At 43.1% G+C, this 11,749-nt stretch overlaps 1 protein-coding gene across 1 annotated transcript in view; it reads right to left on the minus strand.

The window, feature by feature from the left end:
* LOC308298652 (kinesin-like protein KIF1C) overlaps positions 1 to 11,749 on the minus strand; it is a 79,097-nt gene that overhangs the window by 24,576 nt on the left and 42,772 nt on the right. The window contains 9 exon segments of the mRNA XM_080742295.1: positions 93 to 165; positions 1,211 to 1,391; positions 5,265 to 5,348; positions 8,511 to 8,605; positions 9,400 to 9,479; positions 9,825 to 9,868; positions 9,871 to 9,899; positions 11,380 to 11,425; positions 11,428 to 11,455. Coding sequence (XP_080598421.1) covers positions 93 to 165; positions 1,211 to 1,391; positions 5,265 to 5,348; positions 8,511 to 8,605; positions 9,400 to 9,479; positions 9,825 to 9,868; positions 9,871 to 9,899; positions 11,380 to 11,425; positions 11,428 to 11,455 — 660 coding nt within the window.

Genomic DNA, 11,749 nt, shown 5'->3' on the forward strand with positions numbered 1-11,749 from the left:
CACACGCACACGCACACGCACGCACGCACGCACACACACACACACACACACACACACACACACACACACACACACACACACAGTGTACTTACCAGTCTATGTTGTTCCAACAGTAAATCAGCCTCTTCTTTCTCTCTGCGGTACTGAGACTCCATGTCCTGTAGCCTGTCAATCAACATGATCAATGTGTCAATCATCTATCAATACATCACAGTATACATCAATACATTCATCTACACTGAGACTACATGTTCTGTAGCCTGTCAATCAATATCATCAATGTGTCAATCAATATCATCAATGTGTCAATCAATATCATCAATGTGACAATCAACATGATCAATGTGTCAATCATCTATCAATACATCACTCTATACATCAATACATTCATTTACACTAAGACTACATGTTCTGTAGCCTGTCAATCAATATCATCAATGTGTCAATCAATATCATCAATGTGTCAATCAATATCATCAATGTGACAATCAACATGATCAATGTGTCAATCAATTTCATCAATGTGTCAATCATCTATCATCAATACATAATACAGTATACCAATATACTTGCACATGGTGTAACGATAGTGGTGTCAACATTATTTGATTCAGCGACGCGTCGCGATTCAGCTGTGCACGATTCTGAATGGATTCATCGACGTGACATAATCCATTATTATAGCCATTTTATACAGGGGTTGACATGGCTGCCTTGTGGCATCCCTTAAAGGAGTAGTTCACCCCCAAAATGACTTATTTTCTATTGATTACTCATGCCATGGAGACTTTAGTTCAATAATATGTTTTGTTTTTTGTCGGATTCCTAAGACAAAACTTGATTTCAATAAATCTATCCCCATTGATTCCGGATGGGAACCCAAATGCATTTGGGTTCCCATGGGGGTGAACTACTCCTTTAAATAAAGAATTAATCATAACTTAATAACTAATATTAATTTATAACAACCTTTTCTCCATCTCCAGTTTGATGTCGATGCCCTGCTTCTATCATTAAATAAAGATATTAATCATAATAAATAACATTAATTTAATAATAATAACCTTTTCTCCATCTCCAGTTTGATGTCGATGCCTTGCTTCTATCATTAAATAAAGATATTAATTATAAATAATATAATTATGCCCTGTTTCTATCATTAAATAAAGATATTAATCATAATAAATAACATTAATTTAATAATAATAACCTTTTCTCCATCTCCAGTTTGATGTCGATGCCTTGCTTCTCCAGCAGTTCCTTCTGAGCGTAGTTCCAGTCCTCTGGCTCCCCCTGGGGGTCACAGCAGACACTGCGCTCCCGGTCCAGACGGGCCTGTTCAGGATGGGTGAACCTGAAGACGTGGTTCTTACCCATCACAATGCGACTACCTACACACACACACACACACACACACACACACACACACACACACACACACACACACACACACACACACACACACAGAGAGACATGCACACACACACACACACACACACACACACACACACACACACACACACACACACACACACACACACACACAGAGAGAGACATGCACACACACACACACACACACACACACACACACACACACACACAGACACACACACACACACACACACACACACACACACAGAGACACATGTACGCACGCACGCGCACACACACACACACACACACACACACACACACACACACACACACACACACACACACACACACACACACACACACACACACACACACACACACACACACACACACACACACACACACAGAGACACACACACACACACACACACACACACACACACACACAGAGACACACACACACAGAGACACACACACACACACACACACACACACACACACACACACACACACACACAGAGACACACACACACACACACTTTGTAGTAATCAGACTACATTTCTGCCGGAAGATCAAACCAGAAACAGTTTTAACCCAAAGTAAAGGTCTTTGCACACAGGACCGTTGCGTTTCTTTCCGTTTGCTGCATGATTAAAACACATTGGATTTGGTGTGCAAGACTGTGTGGAATCCACACTGCGGATCCCAAAAGGAGTCATAAAACGAGTCGTTGAGTTTTTTTACCACATGCGACAAGACGCACAAATACAACTGGGTTCGATCGGGAAAGAAACGCACAGCCACCTGCCGCATGGCAAATTGGGAGCTGGTGTGCATGAGGTCATAGAGAATCATTGTTTTCTTCAACAAAAAAAAGAAGAAACAGATTTTATTTTTTTTCTGTGCAAAAAATTGCGCCTGTCTACAAAGTTTCCTGATCCTGAATGTTTCATCACAAAGTCTATCTCCTATTTATGCTGTACTCAGTGCAGTGTTGTACCTGAATTAGTTCATATAGAAAGTGAACTTTCCCAACACTGACTTTATGCTGTACATTTTGCCCTCAAAAGTGCACGCCACGCAGACACAGGCAGATTATTAGCACAAATTGCCCATTTGCCCATTAGACATACAGGCAGGCAGGCAGGCAGATTGATTGATAGGTACAGTAGAGGGAGGAATGGAACCTGCATTCCTCTGCAAAAACTATTTACTGAACCAGATGCTACTGGGTGTGTGTGTGCGTGTGTGTGTGTGCATGTGTGTGTGTGTGCGTGCGTGCGTGCGTGTGTGCGTGTGTGTGTGTGCGTGTGTGCCACATTCCATCTTGAGGCCCTCACCCTGACAGGCTAACGTCAGTCTTTTCTTTTTACAGATGTTTTAATGTTTTTTTCATGATTTATTTCAGTGTCTCAGCGCACCCTAGGGGTGAGATGATGCAACAGCAGTCCAGGGGTGAATAATACTGCAGAATACGTTGATCTTATTGGGGGAATTCATCCATAATATATTATAACACTTCAGTTTGAACACTTACACCCTTAAGGCTTATCCCATTTGGGCCTACAATTATTTTATACATTAGCCATTGAAAAATAGCAGATATACAAGCTCAAAGCGCGGCACCGAGTGCCGCGCTGTGAGCTTGTACATCTGCTATTTTTGAAACGTCGTGAAAAAATATTTTGAATATTTTCACCCGATGCTATGAATAAATGTCTTCGAAATCCTTCTAGGGTTTTGGAAAAATGCATATTCGTATGTTTTGTCAAATTTTGCTTCTAGGTGGTCCCTGGAATTAAATGTTTTGAGATGGGGGTCCACGGCCAAATTCATGTCATTTGGGGGGTCCTTGACATGAAAAGGTTTGAGAACCACTGATGATTTTCAAAAACCCTAGAAGGATTTAGAAAACATTTATATATAGCATTGGGTGAAAATATTCAAAGACTTTTCACATTTTTTATTTTTTTTCAAAAATAGCAGATCTACAAGCTTGCAGCGCGGCACCGTAGATCTGCTATTTTTCAACAGCTAAAGCCTAACATGCCGGGTCTAAATGGTTTAACGTAGAACACACCAGAGTGGAGCCCCCTTCAGATCAATGACAGACAGGTGAACACATGAACGCCTCCAGGATAAAGTTTATCTCATTATAAATGTGTTCCTTACATTTCAGCAGTGATTGATGTGACAGCAGATCACTGGGTCAGACACGTGTTGTTACATCAGAATCATAAATCATAAAGCACCTGGTTTAAGTATTAGGATTAATTGCGACCGTGGGTCGCAGTTTAGTCTGTGAACCGTCACAGCTCGACCGTATCTGTCTATAACGCCTGACACTGTGGTTCCCCTGACACGTCACTGTGACATCACAGTGATGTCAGATACTTCAGAGCAGGGATCTCCATGTATGGGCTTAAAAGGGATCTCCATATATGGGCATGAAAGGGATTGTATGTCAGACGACAGAATCCATATATGGCCAAGACATGGCGAGGTCACTTTTCTCCCTTAGGCGTCTTAGTAGCAGTATGGTAGTATAGTATTTATATTAGCATTATTGATTTAGTCATAATTCATAAAATACCTTGTTTCAGAATTAGTTCGGAAGAAAGGAAAATGGTGCTAAAATGAATTGATATCCAGAATGTCAGTGTGTCGTTTAAACAGTGAAGCAGTGATTAGGAGAGTCTGTGTGTTGTTTCAGGGGGAGAAAGTGGGACAAATGCAAATTGTTGCAAAATATTGGGCAGCAGCAACATTCAAAAAAAGAATGATAGTCTGCGAAGTGTCTCCAGCTGTAGTTGCAACAGCAGTGTAACATTTTAATGTAAAAAAAAAAAGTCTGTTTCAATGATTGTCTTTGAATAAATTAAAGGAGTTCACTATAAACAATGTAAGTAAGTATGTCAGTAATGCGTAATGCCCTCATCATTATCCACAATGAAAACTTTTACAGTGCTGGCTCTCTTTCCCCTGCAGAAGGCTGTGTAGAGTTTTGACCATGAGCAAACACAGGTTGAGGCAAGTAGATGCCAACTGGTTCATTCTCTTGGCCCTGACACTTATTGATGGTAACAGAGAATGCTAAACAGACAGGGAACTGTCGTCTAATGAAGGTGAAGGGAAGCTCACCTCTGTCATAGTGAGGTTTTCTTGGTAGGAAGATTGTTTCACCCCTGTTTGTGCCTACTGCAATCTCACACTCAATGACTCTGTTCATCATTTGCATTACCACCATTCTGGTGCCATTGTTGAGAGTGCATTCAGGACCTGCTTGCAGGTTTCTAATCATCATAACTGGTGCTCCTACTTTCAACTGGAGGTTCTGATCAGGGATTCCAGAGGGTCTCAGTGATCCCCGATGACATCAGTAGGACTAAGTATTTGCGTGTCGGTGTGAATTAAATCACACATTTGTGCCCATATATGGAGATCCAGGTATCCGCCAGTCCTTGTTCCCCTTTATGGGCATATCGGTTGGATCAGCGGTTTTACAAAACAAGGTTGTTTGGTACAACTGGACTTCATGCAAGTACAGTTGCATGAAGTAGTATGAAGTAAGTATGCATGAATGTACTTGCAGCAAAAATGTGAGCTATCCGTGTGTGAAGGTTGGAGCCTGTAGAAACAACCGTGTGCTGTGAGACCCCTGACATGCCTACTCAGGACCCCATGGGTCTCTGTGAGACCCCTGACATGCCTACTCAGGACCCCATGGGTCTCTGTGAGACCCCTGACATGCCTACTCAGGACCCCATGGGTCTCTGTGTCGATCAGTTGTAGGGAGTACTATAGTATTTATATTGGTATTAATAATTCTAACAATCATGATTCAGTCCAAGTGTTAATTATATAATAATAATCATAATTCATAAATTACCTTGTTTCAGAATCACAGGATCAGTGATCTCTTTCCCGTTCACGTATGTCTCTGCACCAATCAGAGGCTCCAGAGTCACCACCACTACACACACACACACACACACACACACACACACACACACACACACACACACACACACACACACACACACACACACACACACACACACACACACACACACACACACACACACACACACACACAAAATACATGTTGGTTGAAGAGAAGAAACCACACGTCTATAACAAGTACTGTAGTCTCTGTAAAAAAACATTCAGTTGGTGCAAATGTTGCATGCATGGAGTTTGCATGTTCTCCCCCTCACCCTCACAAAAACATATAGTAATCCTGGTCTCTATACTGCCTCCCCCTGGCCAGCCGGGGCGCCTGATGGAGGCCTGATGGAGGGGAAAGGAACTGGGGAAACTCCCCCCTGTCAAGTGATAAAAAGCGGCCTGCTCACTCCCCAGGTTGGCAGAGGGAGAGCAGAGCCCAGGATTACAGCTTTAGGATGTTGGCACTGGGTGACAAAATGGGTTACAAAAATCGTGGGATAAAAAAAAAAGAGTTGTGTACAATAAGTGAATGTGAGGTACAGTATAGCAGTGATACTCAAACTCCGGCCCGCGGGCCAGAACGCAATTTTGAGTGGCTTTAAACTGAGCAGATTGGACCTTCCGTTCCAGAGATAACGGACAAAACATCTTGAAAGCAGCCATTGAAAACGCAGATTTTCGCAGATTATTTTTTTCCCTTTTTTTTACCATTGGCTCTGCCTGAAAAATTAGCATACCCAAAACGACATTGTATGCCTGCAAATTAAATCAAAGAGAGATGTAGGCCTACTGTAGCTCTACTTAACAACTGCATCATCAGCCATTTGGTAGCTAATAGGGTTGTTCGATTAATCGATTTTTAATCGTAACCCGGTTTTTTTCCTTTGGAAGATTTAAAAAAATGGAAATCGTAAAATCGATTTTCACTTTAATTAGGGAAATTCTTACTCATTGGAGCCTTGCACGCGCAAAAAGTACACAGCCCCGTCCTCCTAAAGCAGGACGACAAGGTCCGACACCAAATTAATACTACTTTCTATCTGATGTGTAATTTCTTTGATGCGCGTTTAGCGCACGTCAGACTGAGTTCACTGCACTGCGCTCACTCGCGATGGTTCAAGCAGCAAACAGAACAAAACGCTGCTGAGCTGGTAAACTTACTTACTTGTTGTAGTTTGAAAGAAGCTTATTAATTCTGTGTTACCCACCTACTGACTGTAGTCTACTCCTACTGTCCATGTCACTGTGTTAATTTTGCGTCGGGAAGCGAAGCGCTTCGCCTCCGTTTACAATCAGTCAACATCTCCGTGCATGAGTGGTGCAGGGCAGGGGCGTAGCCAGGAATTACATTTTGGTAGGCGAAATGCCTACCAAAATGCCTCACCAGCCTCCAAGAGCTGGCTTGTTTTGGCTGTTTTGTCACTCACTATTGATAATGAAACACTAAGGACGCTAAGTTGTATGTGATTGTTGCACAACTAAAGTTATTATTATTAATACCCTTATTGTTTTATTGCATTTTGCTATTTGGCTATATAAAAAAAATCAAAAAATGAAACAATAATGAAAAAAAAAAATCATTTCCTTGCATTTTTTAAATGAAAACAAAATAGTTGAAACAATGTATTATTCTTTTAACAAAAAATCGAAATCGAAATCGAAAATCGGGATTTCAGAGAAAATAATCGAGATTTTATTTTTTGGCCATATCGAACAACCCTAGTAGCTAAACAGTCTGGGAATCTAATTTAAGTATTGTTTGATTTTATTTTCCTTAGCAATAGCAATAAATAACATTGTGAAGCAATTGAAAGAGAGATGTGCTCAGCTATATTTAATGTTATCCCACTTGATAGCAGGCAGACAGATAGACAACAACCCAGACAAATGTTAGTTTGTTTTAGTGTTTGTGTGGAATATGCTAATTGCACATACTTATTATAAAAGAGAGAAATTACTTTGAAATTACTTTGATTACAAATTGTGACATTGACAGAATATAAACGGAATTACAAGCCATAAATAATGCACATTGCACTTGTCTTATGTGGAAATAAAGCAAATAAGAGAGAAGTTATCAAATAATGTCATTTTATCAACTGGCCCGCGGCCCCTTGACATTTTTGTAATGTGGCCCACCGGTTCAGAAGTTTGAGTATCCCTGCATAGCATTGCTATGGTAACACATAATGATACCTGTCTGCTTTCCTGGCAAGCTTTGATAGACGAGAGAGAGAGACATGTTAGAGCGCACACACACACACACACACACACACACACACACACACACACACACACACACACACACACACACACACACACACACACACACACACACACACACACACACACACACACACACACACACACACACACACATCAGAGCATATGAGCGGAGCGGGCCGTTTTTGAACGAGCGACTTTTCAAATGGGTCTGAGCGGCTTTGGAGCGCCGACCTCCTCCACTCCTAGACGACCCTGTTGGGGCCGCGCGCCGCATGTTTCCCAGTGCAGTCCGTGGCAGTGCAGCCGTGTCACAGGAGGGAGATTACAGAAAGCACCGCAGAGAGGAGAGCAAACCTTTATCAAGATTTCACTCAAGTCAAATGTATCCATCATCCACACAAGTAGGCTATGTTTATAATAAATATCCTACCTTGTGCCAGTTAAGTTATAGGCCTATCACCAGCCAGTCAAAGGATCTGATTTGAAATGCAAGTGAGACTGATGGAAAACACACACCACGAGTCGCCTCCCTCTCGAATGTGGTGATTAATCAACAACCAACTGGATTTAATAATTCCTGTCTTATTAAAAAATACAATGCCTTAGATTAGATGGTGTCTTTTGTAACATTGAAGGCAGCTCTCCATCAAAGGCTGATGTTACAGCAGGCATTTGTGTTGGGAACACTTGTCGTGGCAAAGCAAAGGAGAAAGTGTTTCAGACATGGTAGCAAAATACTTTTTTTATTTTGGCTGCTGACGACCCTGAGTGGAGCACAGAGCGACAAATGAGCAAATCAAGGTGAGCGACGGAGCGGAGCGGCCCGGTGGCCGACCAGAGTGAGGAGCGAGCGGGACAAGAGCCCTCTGGAGAGCGGAGCGGCTTTAGTTCCCGCTCCACTCCACTCACATGCTCTGACACACACACGCGCACGCACACACACACACACACAGTGTGTTACCTTCTCCCAGCTCGTTGGTTTCACTCACAAACACACAGTGGATCTCCTTGATGAACTGACCAGACAGCTTGATGTCAACGTCCTGTTGACCCACCCTGAGAGAGAGACAGAGACACAGAGGGAGAGAGAGAGAGAGAGAGAGAGGGAGGGAGAGAGAGTTCTATTAGGGACCATTTTACTGAGACAATAATAAATAGTACAAACTTTCACACAACTATAGATTTAAAGCAGGGGTCTTCAACCCCTTCAACCCCTGCTTTTAGTCCAAGACTTTTAGCCCACAAAACAAACCGGAGTGACACGGACTGTGTGTAAATTCCTCCCGTTTTCACCTCCTGGAGTCAAGCCATCCGAGAGTAACTCTTCCTCATCACACAGTGTTGCGTGCCAAAAGTGGCCGATCTACAAGCTCACAGCAGCTCGTCTCCACGCCGCGCTGTGAGCTTGCAGATCGGCCACCTTCCAGAGGACGCTGAAACTTGCAGGATGAGTGTGCACTGTGCAGCGATGGAGTCACAGCAGTCAGACGTGCAGTGCTCACGTCTCAGTTCGGTCTGAAAAAAATCAGCCCGATCAACTCATGCAACCGTCGCTAATTTGAATGACACCCGCAAATGGAAACAGGAAAAAATCGCTTTGTCTTAATACGCATTTCTGATAATTCGCTTTGTTTATGGAAACATGGCGCTGTCAAACAAGTCGATGAAAATCTGCAACACAATTTCTTCATCTCCTTGGCCTGAAAACGTTGAAGACCCCTGACACACACCCACACCCCCCCACCCACACCCCCCCCCACACACACACACACACACACACACACACACACACACACACACACACACACACACACACACACACACACACACACACACACACACACACACACCTGGTGACCCCCTCTTTGATGTAGTACAGCAGACATTCTGACATCAGAGGATCTTCATTCAAGTTGACCAGGTGAGGAGTCTGGAAGAGAACAATCAGTATGTCAATCAAATCAATCAATCAATCAATCAATCAATAATCAATCAATCAATCAATTACTTAAAGGAGTAGTTCACCCAGAAACGTCTTATTTTCTATGAATAACAACCCTAAAAAGTCTACATGAAATTCATGGAGACTTTTTAGTTTTTGTCTCATTTACTGAGACAATAATTTGATGACAGTCCCTGTTATTATGGACAGAGAAACATACGTCTTCTACAGTATTAACACATTATTACTTTTAACATTATACTATGCTTCAACTATTGAAAAAATAGCAGATCTACAAGCTCACAGACAGTCAGAGTGATTGACAGGTCTTACTCCTTTGGGGGAGAAACTCCCAGAGTTTCCTCCGTCTTCTTTATGGACACGCCCATTTCTGCCAAGAGATTCTCTCTGAGAGAGAGAGAGGAGAGAGAGAGAGAGAGAGAGAGAGAGAGAGAGACATAGAGAGAGACATAGACAGAGAGAGAGGACATAGAGAGAGACATAGACAGAGAGAGACATAGACAGAGAGAGAGACATAGAGAGAGACATAGACAGAGAGAGACATAGACAGAGAGAGAGACATAGAGAGAGACATAGACAGAGAGAGAGAGAGAGAGAGAGAGAGAGAGGAGAGAGAGAGAGACATAGAGAGAGACATAGACAGAGAGAGACATAGACATAGAGAGAGACATAGAGAGAGACATAGACAGAGAGAGAGACATAGAGAGAGACATAGACAGAGAGAGACAGAGACAGAGAGAGAGACATAGAGAGAGACATAGACGAGAGAGAGAGAGAGAGAGAGAGAGAGAGAGAGAGAGGAGAGAGGACATAGAGAGAGACATGAAGAGAGAGACATAGACATAGAGAGAGAGAGAGAGAGACATAGACAGAGAGAGAGACATAGAGAAGACATAGACAGAGAGAGAGAGAGAGAGAGAGAGAGAGAGAGAGAGAGAGACATAGAGAGAGACATAGGACAGAGAGAGACATAGACATAGAGAGGAGGACATAGAGAGAGGACATAGACAGAGAGAGAGACATAGAGAGAGACATAGACAGAGAGAGAGAGAGAGAGAGAGAGAGAGAGAGAGAGAGAGAGAGAGAGAGACCTAGACAGAGAGAGACATAGACGATAGAGAGAGACATAGAGAGAGACATAGACGAGAGAGAGAGAGAGAGAGAGAGAGAGAGAGAGAGAGAGAGAGAGAGACAATAGACAGAGAGAGAGAGAGAGAGAGAGAGAGAGAGAGAGAGAGAGACATAGACATAGACAGAGAGAGAGAGAGAGAGAGAGAGAGAGAGAGAGAGACAGAGAGAGAGGAGTGAGAGAGAGAGAGAGAGAGAGAGAGACAGAGAGAGAGAGAGAGAGAGAGAGAGAGAGAGAGAGAGAGACAGAGAGAAGAGACAGAGAGAGAGAGAAGAGAGAGAGAGAGAGAGCAAATGTATGCTTAGGTAGGGGCAGAGAAGGTGGGGTTTAGCTGTAATGGGCAAAAGTTGTAAGAATGTGTTGGTATGAAGGTGGAGCAAATGTGTAACACAGGTATTGTGTGAAGTATGTCTGTCACAGATGTCCAAAAATGTGTTTTGCAAGAATGGACCTCATGGTGGCGCTAGAAGAGGGCCATGTGAGACATGGGGGGGTGGAGGTAGTGGTTTGGCAGCCAAGGAGTGTGTGTGTGCAAAATTTGGCATGGATCGGGGCAACGGTGATGAGAACAGATATGAGAAGGGCAAAAGTGTGACGTGTGACTGACAGCCGGTGGAGGTTAACATTTTCAGTAAACCAGTTGTCTCTCAGCAGCTGCCCACCTAGGGCTGGGGATGTGCATGTGTGCTCATAGACAGACAGACAGACAAAATACAGCCCTCTCTCTCACCTCTCCACGGTATCGTTATGGATTCAGTCTTCCTCAGTTTCTCTTCCCAGTCACGTTCAGCTCTGCTATGATCTTCTCTGTCTCCTACACACACACACACACACACACACACACACACACACACACACACACACACACACACACACACACACACAACACACACACACACACACACACACACACACACACACACACACACACACACACACACACACACACACACACACCACACACACAGATAGATGATATTTTGTAATAAAGTATAAACCAGGCATTTTGACTGGCTGTGCAGGTAGACCACATGACATGCACCACACATTTACACCAATCTCATTGTTTCACCTCTATGTCCTATTCCACGTGTGTTTCTCTTATCTA

Source organism: Nannobrachium achirus, assembly GCF_963921795.1.
Source record: "Nannobrachium achirus genome assembly, chromosome: 14".
Taxonomy (NCBI): domain Eukaryota; kingdom Metazoa; phylum Chordata; class Actinopteri; order Myctophiformes; family Myctophidae; genus Nannobrachium; species Nannobrachium achirus.